The sequence below is a fragment of the Musa acuminata genome, chromosome BXJ1-6 (assembly GCF_036884655.1).
Source record: "Musa acuminata AAA Group cultivar baxijiao chromosome BXJ1-6, Cavendish_Baxijiao_AAA, whole genome shotgun sequence".
In the NCBI taxonomy this organism is placed as follows: Eukaryota; Viridiplantae; Streptophyta; class Magnoliopsida; order Zingiberales; family Musaceae; genus Musa; species Musa acuminata.
Genome location: NC_088332.1, coordinates 41,945,986 through 41,970,919, shown reverse-complemented (window position 1 = coordinate 41,970,919; position 24,934 = coordinate 41,945,986). Strand labels below are relative to the sequence as shown.

The window sequence follows — 24,934 nt, the reverse complement described above, 5'->3', positions numbered from 1 at the left end:
CTTCCAAGCATTTGGCAAGAGATAATAGCTGTTTAACTTGAAAGATGAGTAATTAAGGATCCGATCAAACATATTTACAGTTAATTGCATCAGCTCAGCCAAAACAAATAATAGTGAAATAAGACCAAAACCGAAGAGCAAACCAAAAAAAACAACAAAAGTACATCCATACAACCATCATTCTGTCCACAAACTGATATAAATCAGATCCATGTCCCAACTCGAAAAAGAAGACATATCAATGTAGCATTAAGGAACGCTGTCTTTTCATCTTTGTTACACTGGCTTAAACAAAGTCACCAGGCTCAAACCCATGCAAGTCAACTGATCAGGTTCGGCCATCGATTAATGCTGGATTCTGATTTTAGGTTGCCACCATAGAGTTATATCTGCACTCCTCTATGAATTTGACCAACATCTTGGCATGCACAGTAAGAACTAAAAGAACCACACTTTTCAAAGATCAAAATGCAGTTGAATAAGTCTGTAACAACAATACACCCAATGGATATAGACAACAACAGCATGTAATATGCCAATTACACTACATGGATCCCTTTCTGCTATTGGCCCCTATATAAAACAATATACTTAATTAAATTAAAAATATTTAAATCTTCGTTCACAAACAAAAGTGTTCTTTTTTGGTCTTTCCTAATAACTTTACATATACATTCAACATCTTTATCTCAACAACACAAATTTTATATATATTATTTCTTAACAGTCGTATTCATAAAGTACAACATTTCTTTTCACTTTAAGCATTCAGTTTTTATTTTATAAAAAATATCGTTATCTATCTTTTCATCTTGTTGAGTAATCAATTCAAAATACTTGAAGCTTTTGATAACTGAAATTTCTTGTCCATCTTATTCTGTTACCATTACTAAAATTACATATATTTTACCTGATGGATAGAGGTAGGACAAGTCCCTAGCTTACAAAAGCAGACTTTACCCTTTCTTTTGCAATACAATTAATCACCAACACAACTAGAAAATGTAATAAATAGGATACAACATGAGCCATCATCACCCCAGGTAAATTCCCGTCTCAAGCTTATCTACTTAAGATAACCATGGTGACGAGAAGACTTGAAGCACAAGAGACACTCCACAAAATGGTTGTCATGAACTTGATGCCATGTCCGGTTTTACAGTGGTCAAGCTAGAATCTTCAGAAGCTAATGTTGTCAAAAGAGCTATTTAAATAGACCAAATCCTATCTATCCTACAACCTGCTGAAATCAGCCTCCAAGGGCTTGCATTTCCTTCCCTATTATGGTAATTAATGTACGGCCAAACAGTACAAGCCCTTTTATGAGTTCCTAGACAAATCTTTGACTTCTCGTTGCCAGTCCCATGACTTTTCGGTAGGCAAATGGTAAAATACTATGATCCTGGAAAGATACACCAATGTGACAGTATCGACAAAAGGAAAGAGGATGTAGTTAACCGAGAAGCAAGTGAATAACCTATTATATGGAGACTCAGGTCTGGCCCTTTCTCTTGCGCCTCTTCCCAGCCAAAGATTCACCATCTGGTGCCTTGGGAGTTGCATTTAGAAGCAACTTTGCTGATGTTTCAGATTCTCGTGACTTCATTTTCCGCCGCTCAGAATCAGTATTCATCGTTGATTCATTGCCAGCTTTCGGAGTGATGGTGCCCTTCAATTTCTGGCTTGTCAATGGACTGTCTTCATTCAACTTACTTTTTGAAGCATCCTTTCTCACCTTACTGCCAGCAACACCATTATCCTTTGACTTGCTGACAGCAGATGTAGGAGGGCCAACCATGGATTTTCTACTCGACTTGAGAGAATTATCCTCCGTCTCGCTTCCAGTTGTAGAACTAGACTTGTCCGCCTTAGAGATGTCACCATCATATTTGACATCACCCCTAAGTTTATTGCTAGATTTAAAACTATAAATTTTGGATATACTTGTTGCCTTCTCGTTTGATTTACTTGAAGATCTGGGGCCATCATCAAGATTTGAAATGCCAGCTTTCCGTGGTCTACCTTTACGATGACTGCCAGATGCTGTGCCACTGAGCAACAAATGACATAAATGCCATGTGAAAGAAACCGAACAAATATTAGAAAAGTACAATTACTATAATTTACCTTTTTGTAGGTGTCTTTGTATTTATTTCCTTTGTGATAGAACTAGAACTCGACTTTGCTCTTTTAATCTTTGGCCTGGTTCACAAGGCAATATTGAACATCAAACACCAAAAGATTTAACATAGAGCAATATGTCAATATTCACAAAAATACATTTTATTTCATCATTTGAAGTGTTAAATTCTTTAAGACTTTGTAAAATAATCAATCTTTTGTTCAAAGAAACTGATTCATAGGTAGCAATGTTAACCAACACATTAGATAACTAAATTTGGAACATGCAGATTCTTCTTTTCTTTTACATTTATGCAATTCAAGTTGAGATTTATGCTTCTTGTCATCACAGCTAACTAGTGTTGGAAAAAATAAATAAATACATAAAATAATATCAGGAAATCAATTTACCTAATAAAAGGGGTCATACTATGGTTAATATATACAAACAAAAAATCAAATTAGCCAGAAAAAGACGGGGACAACACTAGTAGGCAACGATGTCTTAGATTTTAGGGGCCTTTTTACACATGCAAGTTATTGAAACAAGTAAAATATGGAGTTTAAATGAAAAAACCATCCCAATGTAAGAGACTTCCATCAAAACTGGATATAGTAAGGGTCAACCATGCAGCCTAACCCATATAACAAGTAATTTCGATGGCTCAACCTTGTCAACACAGACTCAAGAGGAACGATCTTAAACTTATGTAGATGGTCACCTTCAAAATAATGAACAAGGTTTCTAAAACAAGTAGAACATGTATATCTGGAAGACTGGAACATTACATGTAATCAACTATAAACAGTTTCAAAAAGATAGTCCAAGTACTCCTTTATAAAACATTGAGAAAAAGAAATGATTAGCTAAAAAAGAGCACAAATAGATCCAAAGCTTAGAGAAGCTCAAGTTCATGTAAACAGTAAAACCATGAAGCATAACAGAGTCTGTGTTTAGTCCATGAAGCAAAAATCAACACACCGCAACCATGTTTAGTGACTTTAGTCCTTTGTGATACAATACGGTCCATTTAAAAACTAATTTGATTGTTAAATATTTCAGCTAAGTTGAACATTTTTCAGATATGTACTCAAATTGGCATATGAACGTTAACATAATCCTGACAGTACCCATTGAGACCATTAGAGAAATCTGTAGCAGCAAAAGTTGTTTTTTGGAGTGACATACAGATAGCTGTAAGGCTATTTTTTTGATCTAGCATAAAGTGTGAAGTTTATTTACAAATTTTTACTTCTCCGGTATCTTTTTCCTTATCCATTCATCTACTAATGTAAATCTGACAGCTGTCACTGATTTCATAATACGTTCTTCACGATAATCAAGCTCAAATCATATCTCCACATATTTTGCTTTTACCGACACAATCAGTATCTAGACACAAGGTGGTGCATGGATCAGATACTTCCAATCTTATTAGTTTGTTTTCTGACTACCTACGATCCAGTACAGTCAAGCCAGATAAAGATTGGGATCAGTCAATGACCCGACCCACGTAAATATTAAATCATAAAACATCATATTTATATAAACATTATGTATGATGTATTTGTAACATCATACATAATTAAAAATATTAGATGCATACAAATATGTACATTGTATGGGGCAAGAAGGAACCTCTACCCACCCTTCCCCTCTTCCCATATTACCCTGTACCGACAATCATACAGCCAGCCTCCCTTTCCTCCCACTTAACCACACCCGCACACTTGTCGAAGACCGCAATGGAGCTTATTCGGACCACATCATTGCTCATCCCAGCCACACCAGCACTCAAACTTTGCCTCAATGAAGGTGCCACAGCCAGCAACCACATAAGCAGGCCACTTCTGCATCTTCCTTTGTCATTGGCACATGTCACCTGACTGATCAAATATGAATCAAGTTTCAATTCAGCTAATCTAAACCCATTAAGATTTGAAATCAGATTGGTATTGAACTGAGGTCGATAAACCCATATCTAATCCATTTACAGCCCACCTAGATGCCAGTAGCAGTCATCAATTGCCAATTACCTCTTACAGCAATCATGCATCATCAGATTTTCATCAATTTGGCATGTATTCTTCCAAAATTACAAGTTCGGAAAATTTGGATCCGTTTTTCCAAAAATAGGGAGGCCTTCAGATAAAGCTGTAACAGGGCCCCCAAAAAATTTGGAATGAGCTTTGTTGGCATTTACACTCATGCAACATGTCATTAAACCAACCTACCAACAGATATAATTGTTACATGTGGTTACCAGTTGTTTACAATATTGCCTACTAAGTAGAAACTTATCAGAGAGCCACAACCACTCCAACCTAGGCATCCAATAATTATACCTATGACAATCATATACTGCATATGAAATTATATATCAATCTATGCAGACAGCCATGTACAATAAATGTATGTTGAAATACCAATTTTACATTTAAAATACAAAATAAAATTGACTAAAGGTAGCTATAAATAAGCTGTAAAGTCCAACTATTCAGGTATAATGACAAAACGGCCCAGCTATAAACAGGCTGTAAAGTCCAACCATTCAGGTACAATGAAAATACAGCCCATAGCAATGCTCAGCCAACTAGAGTTTATAAAAGAACAAGGATATCATGTCTTCAGAAATACATAGAATGACAACTGCACTAAAATAACAATGCCAAAACAACTCCTATTCAATAAACCACCAGCTAGATGGGCTGGGAGCCACAACATCATGTTTAAATAATGCTTGTTAATCAACCAAAGTAAAATTAATGAGCATGCAGCCTCCACAAGTTACCAAAATACTTTTAGGTAAGCATTAGATTAGATCTCATATAAAAGGATCATCATCTGCAAATATGTTCAATGGTGAGGATCTGTTGTAGCATTCAGATAGGTGATTCTCTAACTCATCAATGGAAAAGCCTCTACTCTCATTCATGCATGGTAAAGAAACCTTGGGAAATTGCCCTTTAAGCAAACAGGACCTAGAAAGTGTCAAATCACAAAAGTAGATGACATGATTTGGATCTTAGAGAACTATGCTGAACTGGCTTGATGCTGAAATAGCCAAATCAGTCAAGTCTGAAGTATAAGGGGAATTTTCCAAGGCATGAGGCAAACTGAGTACCACCTCCTACTCAGACTGGAAAATTATGCTACCTTCTGTAATTCCTTGGATAATATGAGGGACAATCCTTAAAGCTACTACAAGCCAAAAGAAAACAAAAGAAATGAAGTACAAAATCCTCAGGACCACTCCCTTGTTTGCAAGCGCTCAATAGGTTTATAAATATAATTGCCAAGGGTGTCAAGAAAACACTGATTTTCCATGGCCATCATAGAGGAACTGCTAAAAAGCTGATAAAACTATATCTAAGATTCAGAAGGATCAAGGCTATAACTGATTAAAATGAAAATATAAGATCCATGAAGGCAGAATGGTGTTAGATCCATATAATGCTCAACTAAAAAAAACTTACTCTTCTGAAGAAACATCAGGATTAGTAGAGTCTTTGGCTTGATCCTGCAGATCAAATCAGCATAAATTAGCATTAAGACAAACCTATAAAAAAAGATATGGAAATCATGACTGACCACATCTATGTTGCTGTCATCTTTAACAAATTCCCACCGTTCTTTCTTCAACAATAATATCTCTACATCTCCATCACTATAGATAACCTGAACAGCATGATATGACTTAAACCCACATGTTCAGACAGCAGGACCAACAGAAAATACAAACAAAATCAAGCATCATGGCCACTTTCTACCTTATGCTTTTTGGAAGCTAAATCATACGAATCAACAACACCATCATAAAACCTGCACACAAGTATATATCAATATTATATAAAAGGAACAACTTTGTCAAATAATAACTGACAAAAATGTCCAAGAAGTGACATGATATTGAACTTCTGAAGAATCCAAGAATACAAATTCAGTCTCACTAATATCACTGCACCTCTCACAATCGTTTAAATGACTCCGAAAATATCTAGGGGAGAAACTTCCACATTAGCCAAATCTATTTTGTATGTAGTATGTACTATACTGAGAAATAGTTTGTTATAAAGTTAACACTCTAGCACTTTTAAAGATCAAAGACCGACACCAGGAGCATACTTGAGAGGTGCCAAATGATAAACTGATGTTGACATTATAATGCCAAATTTGCTGGTTAAAAAGACCAAATAAATCTATAGAATAAACCAAGGTTCTTAATACCATACCGTACCGGTATACCGATAAGCTATTGGCACGGTACATACCGAGCATACCAACACACGATACACTAAGGTGTATCGATATACCACCCATACCAAGCGGTATGGTACGGTATTGCAAACCATGGAATGAACCATGGATTAAAATGTAAGTACCAACCTCATACCAGTCGCTGGTCGGACCAGGTATGGGTCTGATATGTACCATCATACCGAGGCCAAGGTATGGCAACATACTGTTTCGCACCGAGATGACGGGGATACGAGGAGGATGAGGAGACGAGTGGGGTAGGAGGAAGAAGAGGAAAAGGATAAAGAGGAGGTAAAGAAGCATTGGGCAGACTAGACGGCGGTGGTGATGAGTGACATAAGGCATGACGTGAGGATCTTAACACGTGGTGGCAATGAGTGACACAATGCATGGGTGGACCGAGAAAAGCCTTGGCCCGCATGTAGGTTCACACTTGTGCCAGAACATACCAGTCTGGGAAAATTTTAAAATGTTGGAATGAACTTGATCTATTACTCAACATGTTTGCCACTCATGTCGAAAGAACAGAGACAATGGTAGTTAGCAACAAATGTTGTTATCCTTATCACATTAGACGAGGAGCTTAATTAAGTTTTATCTTATAAGCACAGACTATATAAGCCATATAAGAAGTAAATCTGCCATAAGTATCAACTTACTTTGGTCAATTAAGCTTCAATTATTAAAATATGACTCTCTTAGTCTTAGTTCACATCTAAAGTATTCTATCATGTGGAAAAAACCTATAAATTACTTGATCATTTCCTGATACTGGAAACAAATGGTAAATTTAATGTCTAATGAAGAAAGTGTGTTATCGGTAATAATAAATCCAACCACCACCATGGTTTAGCCAATGATAGTTAATAAACCTATAAGAAATATGCACAACTTAAAAGAATGGCATTTAGTAACATGGATAAATTGCACCCTCAAGCATCAATATATCAATAAGATTGTAATCCAAAATAAAATGTCAGAAAACATAACTTCTTCCATAAATCATAATCAACATGGTAGAAAGTCAAGAATTTACAACAAATCAATACATTGTACATAGCAAATTTTGTTCAACCATATAACCATTATAAGCTAATAGAATGAATTGTACAAAGAGTTTTGGTTTAGACATTAAGTTGTACTCACTTCTTATCTATTGGCCACCACACCCTGATTCTTGAGTCAATGAGGCTACCATCTAGTTCTTTATTTTGAGTTGGTGTTTCAGAAATCTACCATGAAAAAAAGGCAACACAATTAAATTTGAGTTTTAGAAAGTTAACAAGAAATGTGGACAATAAATAATAAAAGATAGAAGAAAAATCAAAATCACAAAACAGCAAAGTATACATCTGAAGTTATAATATTCACTGAGAGTGATGTTAACAAACAACAACTGGAATGCAGCTGTACAAAAACTAGAACAAAATATCTATGCATGGTCAGCAACCATGAACATGTAAACATAAATTGTCCTTAGGTAACTAACTATTTCCACTTACATGAGGGAAGGATAATATAACTGCTTCTACAGAGATAAAGCACTCCAAAATATCAATATATGTTAGTTTACATGTATTATAAACCATGATCACAGGTAAGATTGACTTCAAACTGAACAGTCAACAAGATCACTAATTGCCTCGGCGATTTTAAAAGGCGCTCGGGCGCTCGCCTAAGCGCTCGGGCGAGGCGAGGCGAGGCCCGAGCGCCTCACTAATCTCCCAGGCGGCGCACTTCAAACAGGCGCTGGGCGCTTCGGGCAAGCGCCCGGGTTAACCGAGGCGACCGAACCAGGATTTTAGGTCTGGTTCAGTCCTTGTTCGGTTTATGATGGTTAGTTGGTTCAATCGAACCAACTAAAACTAATATAAGTGACAACCGAACCCTAACCCTCGCCGTTGTCGATCTCGATCCCGATCCCGCTGCTCGCCGCTGTCGCTGCTCGCAAACGCCGTCGCTGTCGCCGCTCGCGCTGCTCACCGCTCCCGCTGCCACTTCCTCTTTTTTCAATCAGCAGGCTCAGCACCCCGTTACACTTCCTTTTAACAGTATACGTATACTATATACTATTAATATTATTAAGTTTATTTGAAATGATTAATTTTCAATACTGTTAATAGATTAATAATATATTATTTTGATTTTAATACTGTTAATTTTTATTTATTTAAAACTTTTTGTTAATGCGACATTGTGATTTTGTATCTTAGATTTTCTTAATTTAATAGCATATTTTTATTTAAAATTTTAAATAATTATATTTATTAATTATATTATAAATTTTTATATTTTAGCGTCTCGTTTCGCTCGGGCGAGCGCCTAGCGCCTTGGGCGTTTTTGGACCTTGGCACCTAGTGCTTTTTAAATCACTGAATTGTCTATATTATAATATTTTATTACAAGAAGGAAAAGCATCTTGAACAAAGAGTTCCACTTCCTAACAGATACATAACAAACTTAAAATATAGGTAGTAACCACCACAGAAAAGAACATCTACACAAATAGGAGAAGGTGAAAGAAAATTTGTGAGAAAACCAAATTCACTGGCACAAACAGAATATGAACTGTAAAACGTTTATCAATTTAATCATAAAATGACCGCAGCAACGACAATTTCTGGACCTTTACTTAACAGAATCACAAATGAATTGGCATATAATAGTAAACAAATAGAAGTATATGAAACACTAGGGAAGCAGGCTTAGTAGCTAAACATATAAATGGAAAAGATCTCAGCCCAAGCTGATAGGTCAAGTTTCATTAACCAAGATATGGATCAAGTTTATGATCCAGTAACCCAAATCATAAACTAAACAACTCAATCTGCATTCATATTGATATCCATCCCAATTAAACAGGTCAAGTTTCGTTATGACCTGTTTAGGCGATTAACAATTATTAAATATATTAATAATGATATTTTGTGATTTTTATATGCCTTTATATTGCAATTTAACGACAGATAACAAATACCTGATTCAAGTAGGGACAAGTAACTGAATTCAATGCCCTCCTCTTTTCCTCTTAATTAATCAAAGGTGAAATTTCTGCAGTCCCCCACCATATAAAAATCTCTTCATTTAGCTTAATTACAACATATAAATCTTAAACCCCAAACAACTGCTAAAGAAATAATTACGACACAAGTCTCAATGACATTCCACAAATTGAACTCAACCTTTCGGAAAACAAAAATGTAAGGCAAGTAATAACTGGATGCTTGTAGCATGTTCACCTCCTAGGCAAGGAACCCTTAATATCTGCAACTTTACTGAAGAAAAGAGTTGAAGCCACAGTCCAAACAGAAAATGCCAAAAGAATATGCAGTCAAACATTCTCTTCCATGATGCTCTCCAACAACATTATTTGACACAAAAAAATAGTCTTAAACACCAATATAACATCTCTACTGACCATTTACCCTGACTAGTCCAACCAAGAATCTCGAAGTTAGGTTCAACATTAACAGTTGCAACCCATATTCATCATGTATACTTTCATAAGATACGTACAATAACAAAAAGAAGCCATGTTGTCCCAACTATTTGGAGTCAGCCCTATGAATCTTTCCTGCCATTTCATTTTCTGAAAGGTAATTTGTCTAGTTAAATCAACAGCATTTAAATCTGTTCCTACTATTTCTAGTAAAGTCTTCTTAGATCTTCCTCTATCGTAGATGTTCATCTACCTTTTCCCATATCATTGATATAAGTCAACTCATCTTGTTTTATCAAGGCATCTACGGAATTTCTTTAAACATGTGAGTACCAGATTCTTTCATTTTATCCACTATCTGGACTACACATAATTGTTCATGAATAAGAGCATCATTTTCTTTCCTAATAATTCGACGCATCCAACTTAACATTCATAATTTTTATTGTATATGATTCTTAACTACCTAACACTCATCCATAAGGCATGATTAGAGTGTATCATTAACTTTTATTTTAAGGGCACTAAATGATCATGCAAAATCCTCATGCCCCTCTCTACTTAAAACACTCAACTATTCCTATAAAAATAATATATCATCAATTTCTCCATCTTGTTGAATAATAAAAATTCAAGATTATTATAACCTTTTTCTTATAAAACTTCTTTTTCATCCATCCTAACCACATTCTCAATTCTCTTAATCTTACTAAATATTTCATACGTTTAATCCTACTTAAACTAAAATCTTTAGTTTTTAGGGTTTATACTCATAACACAATTTCTAGTGGCTCTTTCATACAAGAACAACAACAACAACAAAACCATGAGTTCTAACTATTTGGGATCGACTACATGGATCTTTTGTCGTCATTAAAAATGTCTCGCATCACTTCTGGGTGACAACCTAGCTGTACTAAAATTGATTAAGATCCATGTTTATGAGATCTGATATAGTCTTACACTAATTGTCAATGACCTAATGCAACCCTCCATTTTTTTCATCCAAGCTTGGGACCAACATTGGCAGTGTTCTAGTGGATCTATCATATAATTTTTAATTTAATAAAAATCATATGCAAATTTTTCTATATTTTTTCATTAATTAGATTAATAATAAATAATTTCTATGATTAAAATTTGGACCAGAAGAAAACAAGATTCCTGAAAAAATATGTTCTGCATCTCATTCTATTTTGAATCACTCTTTCCAAAGTTTAATAGGGTAACTTATTATCATAATCCTTAAAGCAGTTGATCATAAGTTTGGCTATCACTACATAAAAAAATGCAACACAAGTACATCCACAATTGCATTGTACAAAACAATGGATATACCCATAAAGTACTCTACTCAAAAACTTCCTTGTCTCAAAAGAGGGCATATCAGAATCAAACCAAAAATAACAAGGCAGCAAATAGCAACACAAGTATCCTGCAACATGTCCCTGCATGATCCTCTACAGACTTAAAGATTCCTCATACATAAATATCATAGAAGATGAGCAGTGAAATGTGGTCTTAGAGAAATATGGGCAATATCAAGAGACAGAGAAGCTAAATGCATATGTTGCTTCATTTATACACTTCTATATCTTTAATTTTGTACTGAAACCATAAAATATCGGTACATATGCACCTCTTTGACACCATGTTCACCCTTCCTCCCAGACTTAGTTTTACCACTCTCCTTCAAGTTGCCTTGATTAGGTGCTTCTGTAGCAGACTTTAACAAGGAAGTTTCCTGAATAAAATGCCAATGAAAGTAGAAGTCTCCTAGGTATCCAACTTAGTGGGAAAAAAAGAAGCTATCTTATACAACGATAATAATATGATGATTCCTTATTAGACAACATGACTGCAACTTCGACACAGACTATGCTTGCCAAGGAGCACCTATCAACAGGGGATAGACCTTCCACAAAACAAAAAAGAAAATTTCTCACAGACCTAGGATGGCAAATAAGAAATGGATAAAAGAAAAGAAAATCTGATACCACATAAATCCAAACAGAAAGAAATGTTCAAACAGTAATAGACTATCTGAGCAGCAGGTATATTACGTCAGTCTCCTCATAGTTGACTGCATAAACTTAAACTGCAACTAAAAAAGCAAAATGTTCTGTCAACTAAAACCTCTTTCCTATCTAAATTGACATCACCTTAAATCTGAGCACAATCTAGATAACAAATTTGTAGCAGAGATTCTGTTAAATCATTAATGAAACCTTCTTAATCTAAATCCTGCTCTTGGTACAACTGTAAAAGCAATAAATTCCTCAGATACAGAAACACCATCAGCATGACTATTGAGCAACTACTAAAGAAGCTGTGTTAATCATGATTAAAGGTTGAAAACTATCTAAACAGATAATACAAATGAGATGCCAAAACTTTAAAGAGAAAACTTCAAATGTACTATCCTTACACTTGAAAATTCAAGTAAGCATAACAAATTTTATCAAAGAAGCAAGAATAATAGCAATCATATGACATTAAGCATTATAGTCATTAACAATTATAACATTTTCACAGCCGATATTCCTAAATTTGAACAAATCTACATGGAATAGTAAATTAATAAAAACAATAGCAATAGAATGTCTGGAATAGGATTCACGGGAGCATCAACAAAAGCAAATATATCTTGATGTCATAACCAATATGAAAAAAGAGAGACTTCATAAACCACATTTTATATTTTACTAGCAAGCATCCCCTAAACCTCTCCATCTTACTGGAGTTTAATAAATCATAAAAGGTAAAGATTGTTCTCCATCAATGAATTGTATAATATCTAACTAAAGTATATGCAATGAGGTTACATTGTCATGCTGATAGCAAAGTCTAAAAGAAAAAGTAGCACCATTAAAGAGGGTCCACTGTGCATATATTAAACCAAAAAAGAAAGGCCTTGATCACAATTGAGTGCAATGTTAATGATTTAATTTGCATGGTTTCTACCAGACCTACCTAATGTTAACAGTTAGAGGACCTTCGGGAATAATTTCGAGAGCTGACCAATAAAAAAGTTCATAGTCACCATAAGTACTTTATTAGGATATCAAAAATACCATCATTTATCTACAGTCAAGTTGATAAGCTACTAAAAGGTTTTTAAGAGCAAGAGACGTGATTTAGACTAATGAAAGTGAAGCATCAACCTAGAAAAATCAAAGGAATATTAGGTACAAACGGTTACCAATATAGCCAAAGACAGATACAAAAGGGCACATTTCTGCAACAAAATCCACTAACAATAGGGTAAAATAAGATAAGAGAAACAGATACAGGGCAAATAATAAACAAAAATATTCTTCCAAAAGATAATATGGGCAAGAAAAGACAAGAAAGGCTAATGCAACCAAGGTTCACAATTTCTTGTCCTTGCACCGGTCAAGGCTCAGACTATTATCGTACTAGTCCATTCTGGTGTACCAAGTGTCAATATGCTGGGACACACAGAGTTTTGGAAAAAGATTAAAAATTTTGAAAAATCAAAAAATTACATGATGGTACAAAGCCCTGCACTAGGAATACCAAGAGGTATAGCCCTAGTATCGGACAGTACAAACCCCACATCGGGCTGCTGCCTGGTTTACCTGGTCCACATAGGCATCGGACTACCAGTGTACCGATCAGGGCTCAAACCGTTATATTGTGGTATGCAGGTACTGAGTTTCGTAAAAGGCTAAAAAAATGAAAAAACAAAAAGAATACATTGCAGTACAGGCCCTGTACTAGGCATACCAAATGGCACAGGCCTTGTATTGAATAGTATAAACCCCATACGAGGTGTACCACCTGGTGTACCTGGTCCACATAGGCTTTGGACGTACCAAACAATGCGGCATTGCAATCCTTGAAGGCAACAACTACACCTGACCAGAACATATTACTTGTCGAGGTTCTAAATTTTTAATGGTACCGCCCGTACCAAATAGTATCAGCCTGGCTATGGCGAGAGAATAAACATCGAGGGAGAAGAAAGAGAGAGCATTCAAAGAGGGAGAATTGGGAAAACCTTGACGCATCCTGATCTAGTGCCGCCCTCCCTTGACGATCCCGATCCAAGATGTAACGGCTAGGCGATGGCTAGAGCAACGAAAGAGGCGGACTCCATCGCCTCGTCTGCGATTTTGTGGCTTCTTCTTCGCTGCGTTCCTCGCCAAAGGCCGAAGATGTCTACAGCCTTCGACGTCACCGTCACCTTCTTCGTTGAAAGCCGCAGATGAGGAGATGAAGGAAACCGTGTTCTTCTCCTCGTTTGAGGCGACGAGGAGAAGAGGAGCCGATGTCGCCAAAGCAACATAAGCCTCCTTTTTAGATTTTTTTAATATTATTTTTTTTTATTTTTATATAAATATATATATTTTTTATATTTATATATATTATATAGACATACCGTTCGGTACTCCCGTACCATACCGTACCAAGCAAAGCTCGGTACGCTAGTACGACACGAAATTTCAATCCTTGTTACCTGTTAACATTATTAGTGCAACAAGTTACTAATAACAGCGTATTTATTATGATAAAGTTACCTTCAAAATTGGTTCTCCAGCTATATCATTTTTGGCTTTGAAATTCTCCTGCTGTTTAAGTTTGGATGTTCCCAATTTTAGAGACGAATCACCATGATCAGTCTGTCTTGTTGAATCTTTTCTACTTGTTGGACTTTGAGAGTTTTCCTCTGGGACTCTCGCAACAATTGTTGGTTCTAAGATGTCTTGATTACTAATACCATTTGATTCCTTCTGCAAGTCAGAATCTTTATTACGCAAAGTTTTATTTCCCATCTCAGACCTCTTCTGTTGCAAAGTAGACGCAGATTGCTGGGCTACTGCACTATTTCCATGCTTTGTTGAAGATAGCTTTGGAGGTCTGCCTCGTTTACGCCGAGTTGCATCAGGAATATCTCTCTGGGCTGGCAATGAATCTTTAACTGCTCCACTCTCTGTTCCACAAGGAGACACCAAGTCATGTTTACCAGATGATTCTTTTCCAAGAGAGTCATCTTTCAAAGAATGATCAAGGCTATCTTTCAAATTAACCACAGAACTAGTTTGCTTGACTCTAATTTCTTTGGCTTTAAGACATGAAACAGCATCCGGTTTTACAGCCATAGACACCAAGTTAACAGAAACATCCCTGTTGGTTGTTGCTGCCTTTTCAGATTGGTCATCAGGATGAAAATTTTCAGGCTTCTGCTTTGGAGAAGATGGTTCTGCTGCTAATTCACCATTATCCATCTGAGCAGTACCATTGCTCATCACTGACTTTGGTGATTTTTCAGTAGAAGTAACTTCTTCAGGGCAACCAACTTCTTGTTCCATTTTCTCAGAGCCCTGAAATAATAAATTAATAATTTTTTGAAAAGGTGGAAAGTTTGCATCACATTACATTAATGGTTAATTGTAACAAGGCACTAATATCCATTGAAAAATGCACCTGAACCAACTCATCAGAAACAGTTCTTTCGGACTGTTTGCTGTCATCTACCTGTAATAATAAAAAATCAACAATCAGAAAGTGAAGAAATGAAAAAGCTGAACACTAGAAGAGTGACAACAGTATTCGATAGCAATGATTCAATAACCTTGAATCAACAATGCAACAATAATGAACCCACTGGTTAATACCAAGTAGCTAACCACAAAACTAATAATGTGAAAATCAAGGGAGCAACATAAGTAACAAAGACATTCCTAGGTAAAATATCATGTTGAATCTTTAAAGAAGAGCACCAAAAATATCTATGAAATTGATCAAGACCAAACGATTTGGCCAAGATAAATAACAAAGCCATCAATAGATAAAATCTCAAGACATGGACCCAGCAAACTTATGTAAAGTATTTATGCAGCGATCACGGCAAGAGGACAATAACAACAAAAGAGATGAAGCACATTATATGTTACTACATCCAAAAAATATTTGAAAAATTATTCTCACAAAATAAACTATTTAACTTTATGCAATAAGTTAGTTGGTAGGAGAATACAGTCAGCTTATGAGCACACACACTATACGAGCTATTTTTTATGCCAATGCAGCATAGAAGCATATGTAACTGCCAAAAGGAATAAAGTTCTTTTGCAAGAAAATAATTTACTATCCTGCTACTTAAATCATGTGGAGGGAAATAATCGGATGCTCCAAGAAAAAACTATTTTAAAGTTTACCATGTTCAACTTTCAGCGCCGCAGAATGCCAAAAGATTCTATAATTAATAAGATATGGAAAATTTTGACAAACCATAATTTCATCAGAAGCATTTGCATCATTTAGCTCCACACCATCCAAATGTTCTTGGCATATAGAGGCTACAGCTTTACTATATCTGTTTAAATGTGTGCCAACAGATTGGGAAAATTCTAGAAGATAAGGTTTCAATTTCCCAGAACAATTACTGATCACTTTCTCCCCTAGCCTGCGTACAACAGGCAAGATATTCTGTGGGCAAATGTAAGCTCAGATTAGAGAAATAGTTAAACCTGAGACCAGTGAATATTAGGAGACAGACATTTACTTGATTATCAGTTTTTACACTATCCAGAAGGCATAAGATTAACTCTGAGGAAATATCTTCACTCTCCTCTAACACAAGTGTCATAATCGTTTCCATTGAAGAAAAAATTTTCTCAGAATGATATGGCCTGCGAAAAACACAAATTAGCTTCAAGTGTTATCTCGGAGTAATAGCCAGATTACACTAAAACTGAAAATACAACAGAAACAAGAAACCTTGATCAGAAAATACTGTGCAGCAGATTTAATGTAAATAACAGAATTTGACAACTAAATATAAACAAAAGCAAGGCCATTCAAAATTCTAGTTTACAGTGCTCACTGTGAGATTCCAAATTTTGTTCTCAAGGAAAGCACAGTTCATTTTGACATGTGATGCATTACAAAACACCTCAGACCAAGATTTAAAATACCACTCGTACCAGTCTGTACGAGTTGATATTTACCTGGCCGACAACCAACTGGGACGTGAACTAAGTGATTTCATCCAGTTTAGTCCCATATAAATTGTACCATCACGTAAGCTCAACATAATGTGCTTACTAGATAATAGGCAGACCAGTACCAGTAATATTTCAATCTATTTTAGTTTTAACAGTTATGACACCTGTCCCTTTTTATCTGTTTCTTCCTTTCTCTCTTTTTTCTCTCATGTTCCACCAAACAAAACAACCGAAAGCATACCTTCTACGACCACCTCTACCGGCAAGCCTCCTCCATCTACACATCTTCCACCACCTCTTCCCCTTCCACATCTTCCTCTCATCCCTTTGGTCAGGCCATACAACCCATAATGAGGATCAATAGATTGATCCATATTGTTACTGAACCAATCCAACCATCGACCGGTATGACCATACAACCTTAACTCAGACAATGTATCAACAAATAGAGCTAAGATTTGAAGTTTCAACATGATTCATGACAAATCACATTACGAAAAATTCACAGAGTTCAATCAATGACAACTCTTCATAGTTTATTTTAATCATTCATGACCCTATCTTATCTTGAATTCACCCTTGCACCAAACAAGAGAGGTTGGCACTTGGGGATAGACAATTCACAATAGATGTGTTTTTTTATTGTTGAAGATCTCATTTGTAATGTAATTTAAATTAAAAGCTTAAATTCAATATGGACTGGTATGGATGGTACAAACTGGTTTGTCGGTATGTCCCACCATACCATGTGTTTGAATGTCGGTGCAATTCGGTATATACCACACAAATGGTCAGTCGGTACACCGGTATGGACCGATAAGACAAACCATGGTCAAGATCCAGGTGATAATATCCTCCCACGGTCAATGAATTCATGCAATTGTCCAGTTTAAATATTGCAATCCCTAGCTTGTTTCAGCTGTTTAGGCGGGTACTCATGCTTTTGATAGAAATCCTTTCCAAAATAACTTAGCTGCTATTTATCTGCATGACATCCCTTGGTGTTTAGTAGGTGACTTTAATTGTGTTTTAAATTCTGGGTATAAGAGGCTGGTAAATTTTTTTTATTTCCAATTCTATTAGATATTTTCAGGCTTGTATATCTTATTCTGGTCTTTTGTATTTAGGATACTTGGGTCCTAAATTCACTCAGTGTAATATTAGAAAGGGCCTTGCAAGAGTATGGATGAGACTTGACAGAGCATTTACTAATTCTAATTGGCTCAATGGCTTGGCACCTCCAACATTTATCATCTTCCTCGTATTGACTCTGACCATTGCCCTCTTCTTTTCGTGTTGGTGGTTTTATTAGACCTACAAAAAGACTTTTGGGTGGACTATGACAAGGTTAAGGATATAATCAGATCTTATTAGCAATCTCCTATTACCCTTATTAGGGCTGATCTATTTTTCTCAAATAACATTGGAAGGTTAAGGGGCATTCTGTCAAAGTAAAACTAGGAGTGATTGGGGAACTCATATAGGTGAATGTCCAAAGTAAAGGAGACCATTACCATCTTGGAAAATAAGGATTCTCATGTTGGTGTTAATGATTATGAAGATATTCAGCTTACCTGCCATTACAATTCACTTCAAGGCCTTATAAAACAGAAATGTTTGAGGAAATGAGCTATGGCAAGATTTAAATGGATTAACAAGGGTGATCGAAATTCAAAATACTTTCATAGTCTTATTACTACACATAGGCGACAAAATTTCATTTTAGTTCAGATAAAGGTGGAAAATATTATGACTTCCCAACATAACCATATTATGGAGGAATTTTTTAAGCTTACCACAACTAGTGTAATGACTGAACTCGTAACGACCACAATGACATTCACTGGCCTCGGAGGGTATTATGGATCAGGAGAGGTACCTTCTTATTAAACCTTTTGCTAGAAAAGAAATATGGGACTCGCTCAATTCCCTTGGGAATGGCAAAAGATCTGGGCCTCATGATAATACTATACTGTTAAATTTTATAAGGGATATTATATTCAAAACTTTGCTTTTGGCTTTCCATCAATTTCACACATGGTACCTTCATAAAGATTGGATGCATATGTTGAGTTTTTATCCGTGTGTAAAAGGCCTACTGTTGTTTCTGTTTCTGGGCCTATTTCTCTATATAATGTTAATTATAAAATTCTAGCAATGTTGTTGGCTAATCATATTAAACATTTTCTACTGTGTCTTATATCCTGAGCAATCGGTATTTATTGCAGGTCATAGTATTCATGATAATTTTTTGGTGGCCCATATTAGTTCATTCTATTTTTTTATTCCAAATAAAAAAAATCCATACATTATGATTAAAGTTAATCTTGGAAAAGCTACAACAAGCTTTCTTGGGATGTTATGGTTAAATCTCTTGCATTTAATTTCCTTAGAATGCTTGTCAACTGGATTTATGCTTTGCATTTCCTCCCCCAATTTGCTTGTCTTATTAATGAGAAACCTTCCACTATTTCCATGGGAAATGTGGAATCAGAGAAGGGATCTTCTTTCTCGTTAAATGTTTCCTGGTTGTTCAATTACCTGCTTTATTGTTGACCAAGGCTTGTAAAGACGGTAAGATTATCTCCTTTAAGTTTAGGCACAGCAACAAGATGTCCCATTTGATGTATTTCTCTACATTCCCCAAGCTAATAAAAAGTCATGTGAGAATATCCAGAATGTTTCTAGACTTTATGAGGTGCTTGCTTACCAGAAGATTAATTTGTGAAATCTGCAATCTTCTATCGTAGGAAAATACCAGAATTAAAAGACATGCCACTTGTGATTTCTTTAATTTTCAAGAACACAAGTTGCCCCCCAGCACATTACCACTCTGAAAAGGATGTTGAAAGTAGCTTATGATGGTTTTGTTCAACAAATCCAACATAAGTCTGGCAATGGAGTGTTTCTTATAAATTCTGTTTTACATACAGCTGCTTTACATTATCCTAATGCTACTTGCATGCGTGCTTTGGTTATTAATAACATTTAAAGGATTAGTAGAGATTAATAACATTTAAAGGATTAGTAGAGATTAATAACATTTAAAGGATTAATAACATTGCCTAGGGTTTGCATGTTATTCCTTGGGCGAAGTTTGTTCGGCCTAAGGGTGAGGGTAGCCTAGGAATTTAAGACTTAAGAAGCACCAGGTTTACTTTGCAGATCAAAAGAATGCATCTTGACCTTGGCCTCTGGTATAATGTTGTTATCGTAAAATATGAAGTCATCTCACCTTGGAATATTAATGTTCAATCAAAAAGTAGCTAGTGTTAGAAACTTTTCCTCAAAGCCATCGTTCAATTGCAGTGTTTTCACTCGTGTGATTGGGAATGGTAGTTCCTCAAGTGATATGCATGACAATTGGATCTTTAAAGCCTTCTTATATTATGTCAGTTGGTCTTAGAGAGTTTAATGTTTCTTTATAGGTTCATAATACACAATGGGATCAAGATAAAATCATCTTTCTTTTAGCTCAGTTTTGTAAGAAACTATATCTAATATTTATTTATCCCTTGTTCCTTATAAAGACCATTGGATTTGGACATCTGATCTTAAAGGGCAACCATCATCAACAAGTCTGCTTTTTTTTTTTACATTGTCTAACTCCTCAAATTTTGGATAAAACCAACTCACGGAAGGCTTTATGCAGTATTCCTGTTCACCTCATGTACTATTGTTAAGTTGAAAGTTGGTTCATTTCAGATTCCTACGTCTGATTGGCTTGCTAAGCTGGGTATTGCCAATGTGCATGCTTGTTATATGTGTAATTTTAATGTGGATGTACAATCCCAAATCTTTTTCCAAAGTCCTTCTATAAGGAGCGTTTAGGCTCTGTATGAGCAAAAGATGGACAATTAATTCATTTTTTTCAAGGAGTGGCATGCTAGTCTGTGGCTCAAGGGAGTTGTCTTACCAAAAATAGTAATATGATCCTGAGAACCCTTATCACTATAACTTTTGGTTGATTACCCAAAACGAGGACATATGTACAAGGGTTGAGACTTGTTGTCCTTCTACTATCTTTTACAAAATTGTTGCCTACTTGATGGATAGTGGGAACATCTTCGAGTCTGAAGGAACTGGAGATAGATCACACATATTCTTGTTAAATGGGTAAAACCCAGCAAATTTAAATAGAAACTGATGCTAATACTGTGGTCAAGGTGCTGAACAAGCAGCTATGTCCTCCTTGATCTTTGTTAAATCTTGTTTGAGATGTTATTTGTAACCTGGAATGTTTCTTGGATTATAGAATCACACATATATAAGGAGGGAAGAAGACAGCTAATTGGTAGGTCAATTTTGTTAGAATTTTTAAGATGCCCATGGCTTGGGAGGGGGGAAGCGGAGGTACGACTACGTCCTATGAGTATGCAATCAGAAGTGAAATCCTTGACCATGATAACATATGGTTTTAGTAATAATAAAGTCATGGCTCTTAAAGAACAAACATAAACACAGTACCAGGCAGTGATGCCCTTAGAAGTCAAAAACAAGAAAGAAGCCTAGGTAAAAGCCAACAAAATGGTGTGTTTACAAAGTCACAAAATTGAGCAAAAGATCATGAACTACACTAAAATTAACTTAATTTTATCAGCAATATATCAACGACAGAATGAAAAACGTAGAGAACTCTAAATACATGCAAATATAAGACAAAGTAGCTTAGTTGTTGAGTACTACATACACAATGCATTGTGCTTTGATGAACGACACTCCAGATAGCATAGCCCGTTATAGGATTAATTCATTTGTAAAAATGTTAAAACATGACTGTGAAAGACCTGTAATTATCTGTCCGCAACATATTATGGCAATTAAAAACAAGATGAAGTTCTTTTAAGTTTTAACACAAATAAGAAATAACTAAAACTTTTCTTGTCCCATGATTCTTCAATATAAAATCTAACAGCAAGTGCCTGCCCACCTACAAAAACTGTCTTTAGGCACCTAGAAAAAAGCTTAAACTACCATTTAGTTTCCAGAGCAAATACTTTATCGGAAAGTCCTGGAAAGCAAACGGCACTTAAACAGTGGGGCAACCCATGCACCTCCCTAGTAGTCCATAGACAACATTAATTAAAGGAACTAAAGAACATATCAAAAATATTGCAGAAAAGAACAGGAATTAATTCCAAAAAAATAATATCATCAATTAACTTCACCTTATCACCTTCAAGAAATGATGGAACATTTCTAATATCAAAGTGTCACACTCAAGATCCAACATCACAACACACAAACGAACTTTTGCAACAGTTTCAAGAACCGAAACTCTCTTGGAATATGAACGGCTTGACATATCATCCAGATTTTCAAAGGCTTGAACAATACTCTGAAATATCTCCTGAACAATGAACACAAGTTTGAAAATGTTACTAGAACAATACAAAAATTTGTGAAATTTTGTGAAACTGCTATCAATTATAAACACACACAAATAAAGATCAACTAACTTTCATTAGATCATCATCATATGGAGCCTCGGGAGCTGTTATTCTTGTGATTTCACTAAAACATGATGCAACAGCCACTTTCACATCCATATCTAAATGTCCCAGCAACCCCTTATCCACCAGAGCTTTCATTGAGGGCCAAAGCGCATTAGACATTGATTGTGTTGGTGACTGATCAACTCTTGATAGCAAACTCTCAGTTTGCTGCAAAATGAAAGATCAGAATGGTGCAGTGAGACATGGAATACAGAAAAAATAAAACATAGAATTCACACAAACAAGTTTCTTGACCAAAACTTGGCATTCATTATTGATGAAAGCTAGGATAGACTGGTATCAAACATGTAAACCAGCAAATCAAGGAGCATAGAAAAGGAATATATCACAGTACCAAAAAATACATACCCAGAAAGAGTGGCTAAAAAAAAAACCATCTTCTGCATGTCTTAGTACAACAAACAATGAACAACATCATCAGCTATTTATTGACCACAGCTAGAACCACCAATATGAAACAATAACAAATTGTTTAAGTAGTAGATGCTTCCGCATAGCAGCAAAGTAAGGGAAGTGTTGCTGAATGTCCTTTATTACATCACTTAACATCAACCAATTCCACAGGGCCTACCCATATAGCAATTGGTTAACTATTGCTTTACTTTCTTCCATGGATTTGGCAGTGAACTCCAACGGATACATATCAAATATCAACATCCTCTACCAGATACATTACTGATGACAATACAATAGGTAGTTTCTTACAATCATGTTATTGTAACAGAGAAGCAGTAATAAATTATAAGACGACGAGCATCTCTTTGGCATAGTTCTGTTCAATGACAAAGAACAATAACAATAACAACAAACCATAATGTCCCAACTTTGTGGGATCAGTTATATAGATCCTTGTCATTGAGCAATGTAAAAAGCAATATCCTTCAATTTTTATTTATAGTTTCTAATAAATCTTCTTAAGCCCCCGTCTAGCTCCTCTCATACCACTAGTACTAATTGTCTAACCTCTTCTAACTATAGCACCTATAGGGCTTATTATCGTACGTATGACAAAGAACAAAAGATAGAATACAAAATTAATTGACATGAATAATTTGACAAAACGCAAGCCAACAATTGTTAGTTCTATGATTGTCATGTGGAAAAAGCATCATAACAATTCTAACCAATTCAACCTCATCAGAAAGGACAAACATGTACAAAGATGAGTATAAATTGACAAAAACCATTTTGTTTCATCTGTACTTCTTGATAAGTAGCATACAAAGAATTACTCACAAAAGCATATTTTACAATATGCACTGCATCTGAAATAACATGGTTTCACATAGTTTATATAAGAACATGTCATTTGGACAACTTCATCGTTGTTTTGGAAACATGCTCAAACTTCAAAAAGTACCAAGAAATACTGATTTATCGTATTGCAAGGTGAACAACTCCATGTGATCATCTGTGGAGCTCATGAGAGGGAAGGAGGGGGGGAAACTTTGATAAATGGCAAGCATTTTTTAATATGAAAAACATGCCACATCAAATCAGTCATTAGCAGGTAACGTTAACAAGTCATGAATTGAAGAAGAAACATAAGACAAAAGAGATAAATAATGAATCTAAAGCAACAATATAGTGAATGAGCATAAGCTTTTACACTTCAGTGACTGTTCAAAGAACCTCTTGCCACTTCCTGCAATGCTGGTAACACCTTGAGCAGAAAAAGCTGCAATCCATTTACATGAAATAACTTGAATAGCGCATCAATGGCTGATGACAATGCATAAACAACAGTTTGCGAAGCAAAAGCCTAAACGTCGTGACCGAAAAAGCACTTGTATAACCAAGGAGCAACTGCATCTATAACCCAATACAAGACCTTACCAAGAGAAGGCACGCATGCAACTATTGTGCTTAAGAACAACCACACCCTCACACACGTAACTAACAAACTCTACCTTTTGGATCGACAAACTAAGAGAAAAGGAACAAAAAATTGGCAGCAGATCGCTGACGAACTCATCAAATGTTATCATTCAGGGGAACCTATCGAGGGGAAACAAAAACAACAAAGACGGCAAGAGCTTACATCAAGAAGAGGCAGGAGCTCATCGACAGCAGAGGGAGGATACGCAAGCCTGCTCCCGACTTCCCGGAGCCGATCATCCAGCTCCTTCTCCTTGCTCATCATTGCTCTGAACTGCAGATCCAAACTTCCTCGATCCCTCCAACGAGTCAGGTCATCAAAACCCCAGGAAACAAAACCCTGGAAACCCGAACGAAGCCAAGAAATGGAGAAAGATTCGCGAGAACAGAAGCCACGAGGAAAAGTTCGAGACCTCGTGTTCAGCTGGCTAGGGTTTTGTTATTCTAGCCCTTTTGTTCGTTCCTCCGCTCAGGACGATGCTCGGCTCCGCGTCAGTTCGATCACCTCGCGAGTAGAGGGCATCGAGAGACGAGTGGTGAGTGAGGCGGAGCGACTCGTGAGCCGAGCCGGAAGGGAGCGAAATGGAACGCGTAACGAGCAAGCCGACCCCGTCGGATCCGAAGGGCGTTAACGATCGGCTTTACAGGGGTATTGACGTCCGCAACGGGTTTCCCTCGGCAATGGATGGCGAGTTCTGCGCCAGTTTTACCGGATATTTTGCCACCAGCCTTGACTGAATTAACGATA

General features: G+C 36.1%; 1 protein-coding gene across 6 annotated transcripts; it reads right to left on the bottom strand.

Annotated features, from left to right (window-relative positions):
• Positions 1-1,112: 1,112 nt before the first annotated feature.
• On the bottom strand, positions 1,113-24,815 carry LOC135581278 (sister chromatid cohesion protein PDS5 homolog C-like). Of its 6 annotated transcripts, none has more exons than XM_065188953.1 (15): positions 24,350-24,815; positions 23,918-23,986; positions 22,252-22,455; positions 21,961-22,142; positions 16,351-16,477; positions 16,077-16,274; positions 15,270-15,320; positions 14,363-15,166; positions 11,458-11,562; positions 7,526-7,611; positions 5,893-5,944; positions 5,714-5,800; positions 5,599-5,642; positions 2,128-2,202; positions 1,113-2,051 (listed from the first exon to the last, which is right to left on the bottom strand). In XM_065188953.1, exons 3-15 carry the CDS (start codon positions 22,405-22,407, stop codon positions 1,493-1,495), a joined length of 2,526 nt encoding a protein of 841 aa, XP_065045025.1. In that variant the 5' UTR covers positions 22,408-22,455; positions 23,918-23,986; positions 24,350-24,815; the 3' UTR covers positions 1,113-1,492. The 6 variants fall into 6 exon arrangements, with proteins under 6 accessions (XP_065045025.1, XP_065045022.1, XP_065045021.1 ...); XM_065188950.1 differs by lacking the exon at positions 23,918-23,986 and having other exon boundaries at positions 1,113-1,402; positions 1,478-2,051; XM_065188949.1 differs by lacking the exon at positions 23,918-23,986 and having other exon boundaries at positions 24,350-24,526; positions 24,600-24,815.
• Positions 24,816-24,934: the final 119 nt, after the last annotated feature.

Excerpts from the sequence above, each read along its gene's own strand:
- LOC135581278 (XM_065188948.1), bottom strand. The coding sequence starts at position 24,451 with ATGATGAGCAAGGAGAAGGAGCTGGATGATCGGCTCCGGGAAGTCGGG. Across the intron at positions 15,167-15,269 it reads TTTCTGATGAGTTGGTTCAG|GGCTCTGAGAAAATGGAACA; the intron begins GTGCATTTTTCA and ends TTATTATTTCAG. Across the intron at positions 2,052-2,127 it reads ACAAAGACACCTACAAAAAG|TGGCACAGCATCTGGCAGTC; the intron begins GTAAATTATAGT and ends TTTGTTGCTCAG.